General features: G+C 52.8%; 2 protein-coding genes across 7 annotated transcripts in view; one reads left to right on the forward strand and one right to left on the reverse strand.

The window, feature by feature from the left end:
- SIK2 (salt inducible kinase 2) overlaps positions 1–9,074 on the forward strand; it is a 133,269-nt gene extending 124,195 nt beyond the window's left edge. For all 3 annotated transcript variants that reach the window (XM_026505785.4, XM_044386671.3, XM_057316963.1), the window contains 5 exons: positions 337–621; positions 771–934; positions 1,666–1,776; positions 2,451–2,542; positions 3,216–9,074. In XM_026505785.4, coding sequence (XP_026361570.1) covers positions 337–621; positions 771–934; positions 1,666–1,776; positions 2,451–2,542; positions 3,216–3,843 — 1,280 coding nt within the window. In that variant the 3' untranslated portion in view covers positions 3,844–9,074. The remainder of the gene's footprint in view (positions 1–336; positions 622–770; positions 935–1,665; positions 1,777–2,450; positions 2,543–3,215) is intronic.
- Positions 3,881–15,530, reverse strand: part of PPP2R1B (protein phosphatase 2 scaffold subunit Abeta) — a 35,117-nt gene continuing 23,467 nt past the window's right edge. For 3 of the 4 annotated variants that reach the window (XM_026505790.4, XM_026505787.4, XM_057316964.1), the window contains 3 exons: positions 14,669–14,790; positions 7,276–7,376; positions 3,881–4,190 (listed from right to left, as the gene is read on the reverse strand). In XM_026505790.4, coding sequence (XP_026361575.1) covers positions 7,311–7,376; positions 14,669–14,790 — 188 coding nt within the window. In that variant the 3' untranslated portion in view covers positions 3,881–4,190; positions 7,276–7,310. Of the gene's footprint in view, positions 4,191–6,442; positions 6,587–7,275; positions 7,377–14,668; positions 14,791–15,530 lie in introns of those variants that run through there. The other variant, XM_026505791.4, reaches the window with a different exon arrangement.

Below are 15,530 nucleotides of genomic sequence, written 5' to 3' on the forward strand. Positions count from 1 at the left end.
AGCAGCCACCAAGGATTAAAATGAAGTATCTGAGCTGGCTGCCCCGCCGCCACGGTCTGTGTGAGAGCTGTGTGAGCCGTCGGGACTCTGGCTGCTGTGGAGTGGCAGAGATCTTATGGGCAAAGGTTTTGGGGTGTTTACCCCACTAAATTTATTCAAAGCTGATTAAATTGACATGTAAGAAATATCTGGAAAGGTGTTTTGGGTGGAGAGTGGAGATTAAGGATGTCCTAGCTGTGCAAACTCAAGCTGGTTATGCTCTGTATCCCATGTTCAAAGAAGTTGCTGTTTGCTGCTGGTCTTATCTCTTTTGGTTTTTTTTGTTTTTTCTTAAAGGGAAAATTTTCTCCATGAGTGACAACCCCTCCCTTGACAGTGTGGACTCTGAGTATGATATGGGGTCTGTTCAGAGGGACCTGAACTTTCTGGAGGACAACCCTTCCCTTAAGGACATCATGTTAGCCAATCAGCCCTCCCCACGCATGACGTCTCCCTTCATCAGCCTGAGACCTGCCAACCCAGCCATGCAGGCTTTGAGCTCCCAGAAGCGAGAGGCCCACAACAGGTCGCCAGTGAGCTTCAGAGAGGGCCGCAGGGCGTCAGATACCTCCCTCACCCAAGGTGACCGGACGCTCTGTCTTGTGGCTCGTAAAACTCTCCTGTTGCAGGACTCGAGGGGGTTTGTGGCCATGTTGGTTTCACACCTCTGGTCGCCAAAAGGCCTTATGTTTTATTTATTTAAACTGTTTGGTCATTGTTCTCTGTTTCAGGAATTGTGGCATTTAGACAACATCTTCAGAATCTGGCCAGAACCAAAGGAATCTTAGAGTTGAACAAAGTGCAGCTGCTGTATGAACAAATAGGACCCGAGGCAGACCCTGACGTGGCACCAGCGGCTCCTCAGCTCCAGGACCTCGCCGGCAGTTGCCCTCAGGTGGGTGCCTCGGGCCCTTCCCACAGGGGCTCTGTGAGTAGGGGGCATGACCTTGTCCTGAAGGAGTGTCCTGTTACTTCGAGGATTTACTGGAGTCCCGGAGCAAACAGGTCATTTTGAAGAGCTCGCAGCCTGCAAGCTTTCCGTGTTGCTGCCACCTGCCACACACAGGTTAGACCCGTCCACACTGGTCCCAGGTGATTAGTACCATAAGGAGGTGTAGACACTGTCAAGCTATGTTTGGTTCATAGGGCAGATTTTATATGAATGATTTCTTATAGCGTCCTCGAACTCCCCTCCCCCCAGCAAACACACAAATTAAAAATAGTAACATAAATGCAAAGCTTATTGCCATTAGTTTTGATGTGATACCACTTCATCACATATTGTAAGTGGATTAGTTATGCTAAAAATGACCAAAAAATACTGTTTATCCAACATATTTTATTTTGAGCCTGTTTTCAATGCATCAAGGATATTTTAGCATTTGATGCTCACATGAAGGTCATGGCCTCCTGGTGACATCAAGAGCCTTTGCTGCACTACTGACTAGGTAATCGTTCACTGCAAAGTGATGAACCCTCAGCCTACAAGTTACGTGAAAAGCTTTGAGTGTTAGGTCTTACAGAGTTGGAGTTCCTCTTGGACATTTGCCAAGGTGCTTAAACAAAGAATTGAAAGTCTCTCCCACATGGAGAATTGAAAATGTTTTCATCCCCGTTGCTCCTCAGGAGGAAGTCTCTCAGCAGCAGAAGACGGTCTCTGCTGTGCCCAGCAGCGTGCGTCCCCAGCTCTCCCCGCGCCAGAGCCTGGAGGCCCAGTACCTACAGCATAGACTCCAGGTGGGGCCCTTCCCCCTTGTTACTCCAGCTCACTGTGCTTGTCCAGAATTTGCTTTTCTGCACAGCAGAAACCTATTTTGCTTGGTAATTATTTAGGGTAGCTGCTTTTTTCCCCGTAAGCAGGTAGCTTTGACTCTGGATTTGTAGTTTCTAGAAACATGTTCAGACTTAGCCTTATGCTTATATTGGCAGCGGAAAAGGATTTGTCCTCAGGCCCCAGGAAAGGAGAATGCCACGGTAGGAATGAGAAACCCGGTTTCTTTGCTTCTAACGTTATGCCTCTTAATGAATAAAAAATAAAATGGAACTCTAAGCCAACAAAATTTTAATATCAGCTCTCTACATTAATACTGAAAATCTTTAAAAATGATACAGATCCCAGTTCATTCAGTGGGCACTTTGCTATCAAGATTTAACTACAGTCTTTTCATTGTTTTTCGCTGCTCTGACCCTTGTAGTTCCAGAGGACTCTGAGAAATGGAAAAACTGATGCTGGTCCGAGCTGGGGCCGTGCAGGCCCACTGATCCGGTGCTGTCGGGCCTCAGGGAGCGCATGCCCACGCCCTCACCCTGCGCAGATTCGGGTGGACGTAGTTGGCCTCGTCCTCCAGGCAAACACTGCGTCCTAGATGACATCATATTGTCATGCTCATATTCTTTTTCTACTCTTCTAGAAGCCCAGCCTTCTGTCAAAAGCCCAGAACACCTGTCAGCTTTATTGTAAAGAACCACCACGGAGCCTCGAACAGCAGCTGCAGGAACACAGGTGAGAGCAGGTCCCCTTCTTTGTTGAAGACTTCAGGACACTGGATATGTTGTCCCCCCGGCGTTTGCCTCTCCTGGGACACCGGTTTCAAGACATGATCACTGGTGCGATGGTCCAGTGTCCGCGGGAGATGGGGCTGGCAGGAGACAGCAGGCCTAAGTTTGCTTTGTTTTCTTAACCTTCTAGTGTTTCCCTTTGGGTTATGACTAGACCTGAGCTTTCAGAATCCGTGACCTACAGCAGTGTAAGTGGGTTCTGCTGCAGAGAGGGCCTCCGTCATCTCTTGCAGTAATTCGTGTCCTCGTGCCTCACTAGGAGAAGCAGCTTGGCCAATGCAGAATTACCCTAATCCATCCACCCCCAGAGGCCAGGCATTACCCCGCTTTTAAAACACTCCAGATGGGAAATCAGCCTCTCGCTTCATAAACTCAGAGCAAATGAACTAGAATTCACTGTAGCACTGAGGGATCCATCAGAATTGGGGGACAAATGTCAGGTATACGAAACCAGACACAGTTGGTTCCTACCCCCATTTTTTGGTTTTGTTTTTTTGGTTTTTTGGGGTTTTTTGCTGCTGTGGAAAAGAGAAGTGGGAGGACTGATCCTGGATTTATATAAAATTGCCATCACTGAGGAAGATTTGAAATTCTTTCTTTTGCTATTGCCAATTTAGACTCCAACAGAAGCGACTCTTTCTCCAGAAACAGTCTCAGCTGCAGGCGTACTTTAATCAGATGCAGATAGCCGAGAGCTCGTACCCACCGAGTCAGCAGCTGCCCCTGCCCCGCCAGGAGACGTCCACGCCGTCCCCGCAGCCCCCGCCCTTCAGCCTGCCCCAGCCCCTGAGCCCCGTCCTGGAGCCCGCCTCCGAGCAGATGCAGTACAGCCCTTTCCTCGGCCAGTACCAGGAGCTGCAGCTGCAGCCCCTGCCCTCCGCGCCCCGGCCCCGGCCGCCTCCGCTGCCCGCACACCTGCATCAGCAGCCGCCGCCGCCGCCGCCCCCGCCGCCCCCACCGCAGCGGGCAGGAGCCTCCCCGGCCCCCTTACCGTTCTCCTATCAGACTTGCGAGCTGCCAGGGTCCGCCTCCCCAGAGCCAGACTACCCCTCGCCATGTCAGTACCCCATGGATGGAGCCCCGCAGAGCGGCCTAGCAGCACAGGACTGTCCCCGGAGCTCGGGACTGCAGGAGGCCCCCTCCAGCTACGACCCTCTCGCCCTCGCAGAGTTCCCCGGACTCTTCGATTGTGAAATGCTGGAGGCTGTGGACCCACAGCACAGTGGCTACGTCCTGGTAAATTAACCTCAGCACAGGAAGTGAGGCGGGTCAAGTGAAGGAAGAATGTGTATTTCTATTTTTATTCCAGCCTTTTAAAGTTAAAGCTTATTTTCCTGCCCTCTCCCAAATGGAGGAAAAGTAAGTTGTCCAACTGGAACCAGGGGGCCTTGGCCGGGCACATGTCGCTTTCTCCTGGCTCTGTCCCACCACCGTCCTCCAGGCAAGTGCTGGAGCGCAGTCGTAGCTGAAGCTCATGCCCTTGCGTCACGTGGAGCCAGCTCCCACGGGAGGCACTGACAGATGTTGTTAGAAGACGACCTCCAGACCTAGGTCTTCTGTAGAACGGCGCCAGTTCGTTATCGAGGGAAACCCTGGTGGAAGCAGGAAACACTGTGCCATTAGATACGGGCAAAACAAAAACAAAAAACAAAACAACACTAAATTTTTCACTGAAGCCAAGCAGCAGCACGTTCTGTAGGCAAATCAAGAATATGTAATGGACTCTGATGTGCAGGAAATGAAGGAGAGTTGTGCTCGGTCATTGAATCCTGAGTTTGAAGCCGCTGCTGCAGGACGTCCCCGAGACCACTGCAAAGAAGTGGAACGTGAGCTTTGTTTCAGGGGCCACTAAGTCACGGCTGGCATTGACCCCTGAGGCAGGCAGTCGTCCACCTGGGAGCAGTGACACCTCTCTTCCGAAGGTTCCCTGAGGTACAGAGTGGACTCAGGGCTCCAGTGCTGTCCCCTGGAGACCCTCGAGACGAGTGCAGAGGGGATGGGGGGGCAAGCCATGAGGAGCCCTTGGGAGCAGCAGCCCTGGGCTAAGGGAAGATGGGCTCTTCCTGCCAAGTCTTTTGTGTAGACAGCTGGTCTGGGGCAGTTGGTCTCTAGAGGACCTAATGTCTCTTTTAAAATGTAAAACTGCTTTGACTTTATACTCTGTTGCTACTAGTTTATTGAGCTTTGTATATTTGGCCAGTTTCATATAGGGCTTAGGAATTTGAAGGACAAGAAACCTGAACTTTGATCTCCCATGTGAAGTGGTAGTGCTGTGCCTTCCCCCCTCCAGATCATGCTTTAATTCTTTCTTTTCTGTAGAAACCAAGTTTTCCATTTATGTCAATGCTAAATCCAAAGTCACTTCGGAGTTTGTTTTCCACCGTGTGGGAATCGCATTCTTAATTTCCTTAAAAGTTTTGACTTGTAACGAAATGTTCAAGTATTACAGCAATATTTAAAACCACAAATGTGTTAACCATCTAGCAGGTCATCTGCCAAACACGTTCTATGACTAGTGAAGACGTAACCTTAACCCTTACAATTCTCTTATCAGAGTAAGTAAAAGCTAGATGCAACAGCTAGTTAACCGTATCCCTAGAAGTAACAACCTGTTGCTTGGACAGCAACATCCCAGTGTTACAAACCCAGTGTTCTTGACCAAGACTGTCGTTTCTGTCCTGTAGAATGGCTTGTCCTAGCAGCAGCTGAACGTGCTAAGCACAAAGCGTCACAAGCACAAAGGAGAGAGACGCTACCCTGATGCTGCATCTAGAAACACCTTTAAGTTGCCTTTCCTCGTTGTAGTGGGTGTCCAGGCAGGTGAGGTGAAGCGGGCCCCCGCCCAACCCTCCTGGCGTGGGTGAGGTGGGCAGTCCTGGCGGTGGGCTCCCACGGGCGCCGCAGAAGCGCTCTGCTGGGGCACGTGTCTGGTGTGAGAGAGGGTGCCCGTGGAGGAGTGTCGCTTTTGTGATTGAACAACTCATGAAAATCCAGCAGGAATGAATTCTGTTCCTTCTGCGGATTGTTTACTCCTTCTCATACTTAGGATTGATGAGTTCATGAAATAGAGATCATTTAAGCGAGCCTTTCATTAAGATCGCTAATCTGTTTTCAGTCTTTGCAAAAGAAGCCAGTTATGAAATAGGGCTTGATTTGTTTAGACTAAAGGATATTTTTCCAAAACATACTACAGAAGTGCTGTCATGTTTATGAAATTAAAATGCTTGCCAGTCTGAAACTGGGACGGCAGGAACAGCACTTACAGGCCGACACCGATGCCTGCCCCTGCCCACCCCCCTCCAAGGCCAGGAACCCGCGGAGCGGTGGCCAACTCGTGAGGCGGACCCAGGGGACAGCGGAGAGGCTGGTGGCGGTGGAAGGCCTACACTAGACACGGGAAGCTGCCAGCAGGGGCCAGGCGGGGGGTGGGCCGCCAGAGCAGCAGCACGGCCCGGCCCTGTGGCGTAAGCTGTTTGCTTTTCTCATTTCAAGCAGAAATCGATAAATTCCGTAACGATCCATCTTTACTGAAATGTAAGCTGGTGAGAGGAGACTGGTGACGGTCGGTCAAGTGTGTTCCCAGCCCCGTGGCTCTGTCCCCTGACCGGTGACCTCGACACTTCTGAGCGGCTTCCACACACACTAAAACACTAAGAAGGCTTCGCACCACTCCTTTTACGAGAGGCTACTTTGAAATAATGACTTTCTTTCCAGTTCGTTTCACATTAGCAGTGTGTGCACTACTGTACAGTAATCATGAGCTTCAGTGTCCTGTAAACCAGACTCCCCTGAAGAGACTTTGGTGAGATGGACGTGAGGTAAAAATTTCATTCGGCAAAAAGTGCAATATGTGTGGTACTTTATTTTTTTATGTTCTTTTTTTAATCCAGGGGTCTTAGTCTCTGCTTTGGGAAAAATGCACTAGTTCTGCAATTTCCAGTTGGGCAAGTGTGTCTCTAGTATTTACGTGCAACTGATATGCTGGTCCCTGTAAGGCAAGTAGAGCGCGTTACCACAGCAGAAAGGTGGGTAGTCTCTTGTAAAGTCCCCGGGGAGCTACACTGACCCTGGGGGTAGAAGGTTCCCTACAGCCACCCCTCTCCCTTATGCACTTGGAGACAAACGTTTGGGGCCCATGGGATAGGACAAGGACAGGGTGCTGAGGGACGCTGTTCTGATAGGAACAAAACCCCTTCCCTTCTGTATCAGACTTCACCTCCCAGGCAGGAGAAAGTCGACTCCCTCTCTTCCTCAGAAATAAAGCCCTGCCAGGCACTTAGGCTGTTTCCTGAGTCCCTCGGGTGTGACTGGTCTGCCCCCACCTCTGAGAAGGAGGGCCTGTGCCACCCTGTCCTTAGAGGGGGGAACGCTTGGAGTCAGCAAGAAGAGGGGATGCTCTGCCAGGAGGGGCCGGGGGGCTCCAGCGGCCTCGGGGCAGGGGCCGGCAGCCCAGGGCTATGGGCCTGCGCGGAGTTCTCTGTGAGCGAACCGGCAGCTCTGGATTACATTCAAAAGCCTCTGGCCCGTAGTTACACCTAAGCACCCTTTGGGTTTAAAAAAAAATTCATCCTCCAGATCTCTTTTCCACAGTCCTCCTCCTCTAGAGACAATACAGAGGGTGCTCTGACCGCACTGGTCCCGCGGAGCAGTTGTGGAATCCCCGTGCGAGGGACTTACCTTGGCCGTGTCTGTACCCCTGAACCGGGCCGCCTCTACTGCCTCCTCGGAGACCACCCGAGCCGCTCGCTCTCTGTGTGCCTAGACATCAAAGGGACAAACTGGAGAACAGGTAGTAAGTTGGAGTCATTGCATAGGCAGGGGTCTTTGATTGCTCTGCTTCTGGAAATTTTAACTGATCTTCAGAGTGGTGTGTGGAAGACAAGAGCAGTATCATCTGCCTCCGTTTGAAAACTGGACAAAGATGCTTTAAGTGCATGTGTCTGTCTGACAGGTTCAGTGGTGTGGTCCCACCTGCCTGGTGGCACCAGGGGGAGGGGGTCGCTCCTCCTGCAGACTGAACACCAGGGGCACAGCCCATGGCAGGGGCGGGGGGGGGGGGGGAACAGCTGACAGCTCCTGCCCCAAGTCAGCGTGCCTGTCTGCAAGGAGCAACAGTTCGGATCGGTACATTAGTTCACCGAACATTTCACAAGGAATCTCTTCTAAGCCTCACGAGGATTCTGTGAAATAAGCTGGACACATACAGTCCTCCCTTCTTAGGACAGTGCTCTCGGAGTTTAGGTGAGCTGCCAGGGCCAGCTCAGGGGGGTTCGGGCTTCTCCCTGGGCGCTCTCTGCCCTCCTCACAAGCCAACAGCTATATAAACAAAGCCCGCATCTTAGTTAAGCACTGGGTGGATGTGACTCTGTCCCCGCAACTATATTCTCCCCTTGGCAGCTGCCTGGCTTTGCGGGGGGAGAGGTGACCCCCAGGCAGCCGTGCCGAACAGGCTCAAGAGACACAGACCGCCCTCCTTGCAGGGTCCAGTTAACTACAGAAACGTAGGCTCACATCAAAGATGTCTAGTTTCTCCCAGTCACACAACATAGTAATTTCCTAGAGGAGTCTATGGTGGAAGGGCACACCCTTCCTTGATTGCAAAGGGGCCAAACTGCAGGGCTTTGGCTCAGCACTGCAGGGCAACAGACCCAGTCCCCTGAAAGGAGGCCCTAGGAGAAGAATCAGGAAAGGAGCCTGGCCTGCAGAAGGGGTTAACATTTCTCTCCAGTCAAGGTCCATCAAATACAAGTGCTGATTAGACACTTTGAGAGGGAAAACAATTAACATACTTTGAATACTTTGTCTTCCCAGAGGCAAAGTGGGTAGGTAGAGGGGCGCTGTAAAAATAGAAGTACAAAAGAACATCCTGGAAGAATAAGACCCCAGTCTGGAATTCTGTTCCTCGAGCAAGTAGAGTGAACTCAGACCCACTGCTGGCTGTGGGGCCTATCAGGTTCGAGATTTGCTCAGTCAAGGAAATCAAAGGGGCCATGCCTTCCCACTGCTGATGGTGAAAGAAACCTGCCTCCACCAAAATTTCTGGAGGGAAACGCAGAAGAAAAGGTTTGCTTCTCTTTGGGGACTGCAATTTATGAAATAAAAGTGATCGAGATATTTGCACTTTGTAGAAAGGGCAAGATTGCTTATTTCTGAAAAGAGGGTGGTCTTTGCTGGATGTTTGGTTTGTGAAAGTTACTTTTGATAAAAATCTGTAGTTTTTGTTTTTTTTAATTACTAAGAAAAAATGGTGAGTTCAACAGCTTTGGTATTTTGAGTGCAAATCGTAATAGCTCCAGTGTGAAAAAGATCAAAATGGACCCTGTTCCTCAATGTTAGAAAATTACCTAAAATGCAGTTTAATAAATTATCTTTGTTATCAAATGGTAATTTACATGGGGTAATGTTCTGCGAGGAAAATGTACTGTTTTTATGTTTCCAACCTAAAACTCAATTAAAATAAAACTTGTTTTCTAAGAGCCTGGGTGCTATGAATGTCAGACGGAGGAGATAGGGCCTTTACCTCATCAGGCCGGGAGTGGAATTTTTAAAGTATGGAAGGTGGCTGTGTTCCCTGAGCTCTGGTGCTCATTTCAGGCTACAAAAAGGACAGTGGATAATATGTTCTCATTGACGTCAGCAGGGTAAATAATACCTTGCTCTGAAATCGCCTGAGTACACGTTAGCCGCTGCAGAACGCTGACGGAAGCACAGCCAACCACAGCCTGCGCATCAGCAAGGCGCGGGCCGGGCACTGCCTGCTGCTCCCGGATTCTGAGACCTAGCCCGGCCGGTTAAGGCCTCTGTAGTGGGAAGAGGGGAGGCAGGCGCATTGGGCTCCCCAAGTTCAAGCCAGCTACAGAGCAAGGGGTGGAACTGAGGGCCCAGCCAGACACTGCTCCTTACTCCTAATAGCACATCCCGAGGGCTTGCGGAAGGCCTCAGCGCTCCCCCAACGTGCACACTGCGGCCCCCCCCCCAGGGCGCTCTGGTGATAGAGAATCTGTGAGGTGTTAGCGGCCACTCTCATATGTTCAGACTCGTCCTCGTACCAGACCCCAAGTGAAAGGGCAGTATTAAATCCTACTTCCTGGCAGCAAATTCAACTGAGATCTGGTTTCACTCAAACCATTCCGGTTGAGCCCATGCTATAGAACCAAGACCGCTCCCAGACAGAGATCATCTGCTGGTGCAGGGGTGCAGGGGGCGGTCAAGGGCAGGAGGAGAGCAGAGCCCTCCGCACTGACTTGTGCTGCCCAGCACCATGCACAGGTGCTCAGTCCTACCCCCAAAGACTGGTGCCCTATTGGGCAACCCAAGAACTTACTGAGTTTCAATTGCCTCTTTTTTTAAGGAAAGCACTCAATTTCAGTAATGTTTTACAAACTTTTCCCTTTCCCACCAAATTTCTCCATCATTTTTGTGTTGCCAAAAACCACCCCAGGAAACAGGCCAAAATACCAGACCTGCCAGCAGAGCCTGGCCAAAGCTAGCCAGTCAGGCCCCTGACCTACATGCCCCAGAACATCCTTCCCTTCTGTGGCCTTTGTGAGCCAAAGGCTTGGCCCAGGGAGAGGGGGAGGGGGAGGGGGCCAGGGAGAGCTGAGCCCCAGACCCCAGGCCTCTGTCAGGCCAAGAAGGGCCCAGGACTTGCCCACACTTCCAGAGGGACACAGTGTCAACAGCCAACTCACCACCCTGCCTCCACTGATGCCAGTTCAGGCCCCACCCAGGCATGGTAGGCCCCGCGCCCCAAGTCTCTGCTCCTGGCCATCTGCTCCTTCTCAAAGGGAGAATCCACTCATCTTCCCCATCAGCGAGATTGAGAGTTTGACTCAGTCTCTCCTTGCTCCCCAAAGGTGAGAGAATAATGGGGCCTGAGATGCTAAGACGGGGCCAGACTAAGAACGGCGACCCTCAGAAGTCAGTCCATTACCATGCCAGGGCCACCCATGTAACTGGGAGGGGGCACAGCTGAATGGAGAAGAGCCCCCAAGGCCTCTCCCAGAAGCATGCCACGCAGAGGAAGGACCCTGAGCTCACGGCTTCCACTGATTCTTCAGTATGAGACCCAAGAACTGCCCTCTAGTCACCAAAGAAACCCAAATGTTTAGCAAGATCCCTGTGCCAGCAGAGAGGGCCAAAGGGCAAGCTGGAGGAGGCCCCAGGGATGAAAGGGCCTGGCCAGGAGAACGGGGCCCAGCTTCCCCCAGCCTGCCCCCTGGAGCAGCCACCCTGGCCCAAAAGGCCCTCCAGTCCACGTGGGGCCTACCCATTCCCTGCCAGGGACAGCGCGGGAGGCAGCAAGGCACCTCTGACTGTCCCAGGCCCTGGAACCACTCCCAGCCCTGCCACTAACCTGAACACATCACAGCAAAGGCTCATTGTCCCCAGCGCTAACTTGGGAACACACCCCAGCTGATTTAACTCCCAGGTTTACCGTGAGGCTGAAGGGCAGCCTGGCCTAGCCCTGTCCGCCAAGCAGAAAGCCCCGAGGAGATTCCCAGCTCCCCTCGACGGCTCGTCACACAATCTCAGCTCTGCCTGCCTTGCGTTCACTTAACTCCTGACCATCCCGACACTGGACTCAGAACACGGTTGTGTGACACCTATGAACATCTCTGCACAGGGTTAAGGCTGGCTGCCCTACCCTGAGCACCTGCTCCAGGTTGAGAACCCAGAACTTTGCCCCAGATTCTTTCATTCTCAGTCTGAGTTCTGGGCAGCACCACGGGAACCACCGACAGAAGAGCATCCATGAGAAGCCGCATCCCACCTAGAAGGGGGCTTTTGTCACCAACCTCCAACTTTCAGGTCAAGCTCCTGGGCGAAGGGTTGGAGGGCCTGGGGATCTTTCTCAGTCCCCAAAGCCCCACAGTGGAGACCGTGCAGAGAGGCCGCCAGAGCCTGAGGGCATGGCTCCAACTGGCCTCCCCAGTCTCCAATCCCTCTTGTCTGTCCTCAGCACTCGGGCCTCCTGCAGCCTTTCCGGACCTCTTCCCTCCAGGTACCCAGAGCCAAGCTCCTTAAATGGCCCCTGAGGCCCCCCAACTTACTCTCAGGAGCGGGGGGCCGGGCGGGGGGACAGCGGGTGTCAAGTACGGAACAAGCAGCCCCTCCTCACCCAGGAAGCTGGCCCCTCCTGAGCTGTGTGACTGGGAGGGGCTAGCAGGAACTGCCTGTCACCGGCAAGTGCTGCGTGAGAGCACAGAGGACAGACAGATGCCCGAGGCAGAGGCCAGAGAGCCTGGGGGCCCAAATGACTCTGAGTTTGGGGAACATAGGGGAAACTGGCGGAAAAAAAAAAAAAAAAAAGGAACAAGGACAGAAGAAGCAATGGGTGCAGAAGGAGAGGAGCCTCAGCAAGGGCCGGTGTCTGTGCAGGACAGACTGCTGGACAGAGGGCAGTGAAGGAAGAGGGAGGATTTGGGACGTCAGCGCCTACAACCATATTACTTGATTTTAGTCTCCAAACCTAGGCTCGCATGGAGACTGAATGTCCCTCACAGCTGCTCCTTCCTGCAATAACAAGACTGACATCACTGTTGTCAGGGAAATGGTGTTTTGATTAAAATCATGTGACAGCTACTTTGTGATTCAATAAACAAATCCTCTGTTAACCCTCGCCTGACAGAGGCCTGTCGGCAGCTCTGTCAGCAAAGGGCAACAGCAGGCCGTCCAGGAGAGCGGCCTTGCCACCGGGCACGGATGGCTGAGGTGAGCCGGGGTCAGCAGGAAGCACAGGGGCAGCCACACTGCTCCCTGGCGGGTCTTGGGCTGGGGGGGGGGGGGGCGCTGCATGTGACCTCGAGATCACAGACTGCTCCGCAAGCAACCTGGGACAGGCTCCCAGGGCCCAGGCAGGCGCCCTTTGGCAGAAGGAATCAGCTCTCACCTCAGGACTGTTCTCTCCTGCACCAAGGGGCGGGCTCAAGCCCCGGGATGTCCAGTGGCTCCCGCGGGGCCCCAAGACTGACCCGGAAGGGGGGGCATCAAGGACAGTTCCAGGGCTGCCGTCAGCCCTTCGGGCAGACAGGCGAGTCTGCACCACTGACAGCGAGTGAGGGGTTAAGAATGATTTCTGGTTTGCACTGGATGACTTCCTGGATCACTCACTTGGCTGCCGGCCCCTGACACGCAGGGCTCTGCCTGGCAACACTCAATTCCCTTCCATCTCACCCTCGGGGCATTTTCCTTCAGCGAGACAAAGGCAGGGAAGGCTCCCTGAGTCACGGGGCAGGGGATTTTTCTGGGTTAAATGATCTGCAGCCTCAGAGGCCTCGCACTGCTAGGAGACCCCCAAGTAGAAGAGGATTGGTGGGGGGAGGTTCACAACCACCTGAAAAATGGAGCTATCGCACCTCCCATCCAGGGGAATGAAGATGAGGGAGATGCTGCCAAGAGCGTGACAAGTGCCTGCACTTGGTTAGCAAGGCCCAAGGCTCAAGGCTTGGCCATTAGGACTGTCTGCACCGCTGCGGTCCCAGGGCTGCCTGTAGGGCCGAGCAAGTCGGCCACGGACGGGTCACCTCAACTACCCCACGCTCAGGTCAGAGGCGGACGGCGCACTTAACGACACGGCCAGTTGACCCTGAATTTGTAGGAAAACATCTCACACCTTTCTTCCCAAGCAAGGCTGTTTTAGGCCTAAAAGTATATAACTCTTATTCCTGCTCCTTCGGTGAAGGTATCTTCCCAAAGGCCACTTTATGTCCCTGTCGCCCAGGGCTGCCTGCGGCGCAGACCCTGCAGGGAAAGCCGGCGGTGGCCCAAACCGGACTCACTGGTGGCTCAGGCCCTGGGATAAGAGAGTGCAGCCCCACTGGAAGAGAGAATATTCTCAGATGAAAGACTGCAGTTTGGGGCCTGGACAACAGGTAAAAGTTCTCATAGCCTCAGTTTACATAAAATGAAGGAAAAGCCATGGAGCTTTAGAAAGCGAGCTTTTCAATGTTAGAATCTTAACCAAGCAGGGGCACCTGGGTAGCGCAGTCGTTAAGCGTCTGCCTTCAGCTCAGGGCGTGATCCCAGCGTTCTGGGATCGAGCCCCACATCGGGCTCCTCTGCTGGGAGCCTGCTTCTTCCTCTCCCACTCCCCCTGCTTGTGTTCCCTCTCTTGCTGGCTGTCTCTCTGTCAAATTAATAAAAAATAAAATCTAAAAAAAAAAAATCTTAACCAAGCAGACCACTCGAGTGGGTACGAGAACTCCCGTGTCTGCAAGTCAACGAAATGCAGCCTGACATCCACACAAAACAGCTGCGGGCCTCGGCACTGCTTGTCTGGATACAGCGGACGCTGACGCAACACGGGTCTGAGCTGCGCGGCCTAGCTATTGTAGGAACACGGAACAGAATACACATACCATACAAACTATGTGTTCGTCGACTGCTCACGTCGTAGGGCCTCTGGTCAACAGGCGAACAGTAGTTAAGTTCCGGGCAGTCAGAAGTTCTATGTGGATTCCCCACCGTGCGGGGCGGGAGGGCAGTCAGTGCCCCAACCCGTGTCGTTCAAGAGTCCGCTGTATCCCTAAGCCACACGCCACCCTCCTAACGGCCCCAGGGCAGAGGCCAGCACCAGCTTCAATTAACGAACAATTACTTTCAAGTTGGGAACTTTCGCACACCTTCTCCAGAGCGCCAGCAAACGAGGCTTCGGACCATTTCACGGTAAAAGTGACAGAAATGGTTTTCCCTTCAACGGACAGGGCTACCTGAACGGAGCTGTAGCAAGTGAGAACGGTCTATAGTCTCTGAGCCAAGTGGAAACAACCTGTTTCTCTAAGCGACTCTTCACCAACCGCCCGTCCCCTACGTGAGCCTTGCTGTCTCTGACCAGGAGGGTGGCAGGGAGACCTCGAGCCACAAGAGCGAGAGAGCTCTGGAAAGTCCACCCCTCAGAAAGAAGGACACGAAGGAGGGCAACAGACTGAAAATATACTCCTGGCCCCTAAAAACTGCACTGTCTCCTCAGGGAGAGTTAGAGGTACTGCTTCTGTGCCCAGCCTGTCGGAGCTGCAGACCAGTCACCACTCTCCACCCGTGTCTCAGCCCAGGTGTCAGTGGCACTTACCTTCCCGGTGTCCTCTTCAGGCCCTCTGGGTCTCAGGAAGTGGCTCTTGTCAGCCCCAGGAGCGCTGGGCTCCTCACTGTCCTTCACAGGAAAATCTAGCTTCCTCAGCCTTTGGGCCACCGCTAGAGATACAGACAGCAGTATGGTAATGTCCCTGGACCAGGGCACAGCCCTCCTAAGCCCACCCGCGCTTCCCAGCCGGGATACCCCCAGTGGCTCCAACACTGGCATTGGGGAGCACAGGAACCTACAAGCATGTGGGTCCCCGGGCAGAGAAAGTGGTTCACCCTGGAACCTTCCTGAAGGTGCCTTTCCCTCAACCACCATGGAAAGTGCCAGCACACTGGGCCTTACGATGCCAGCTGGGTGCACCCCCACATCTTGATCACTGCCTGCCTGCAGAGCCCCAGTCAGGCGGAAAAGACCTGGCTCCTTCCAGAACTGGTAATATCAGTTTCAGAGAACTCTAGAGAAAGAAATAACTTGGTTTTTCTACCCAATGAGTAATTAAACTCTTCACCCTTCAGATTTCCATCTCAACCGAACATTATGTAGTTCCCTGAAAACAGCAGGTTCACGGAGGCAAACGGGGAGCAGTGAAACCACTGCAGGTACAAGCACTGGAGACACGTGAGTAAGACTAGGAAAGAGGGGAAAGGACGAAGATGGAGGCAAGGATGCAAATCAGAGGAAGACCATCACAGAGCCGCAGACCACCATCAATTAGTCCTTAACGTGAGGTCACAGGTCCCTCCCCGCTCCAGGTGTCTAAGCAGAAGAGATAAAACAGGCTCCAAGAGAAGAGCGCTGGGAGGAAAACCAAGTGTCAGTCAGAGGAATTTAAGTAAAAAGGCAAGAAGAA

This window comes from Ursus arctos, unplaced genomic scaffold (genome assembly GCF_023065955.2).
Source record: "Ursus arctos isolate Adak ecotype North America unplaced genomic scaffold, UrsArc2.0 scaffold_22, whole genome shotgun sequence".
Classification (NCBI taxonomy): domain Eukaryota; kingdom Metazoa; phylum Chordata; class Mammalia; order Carnivora; family Ursidae; genus Ursus; species Ursus arctos.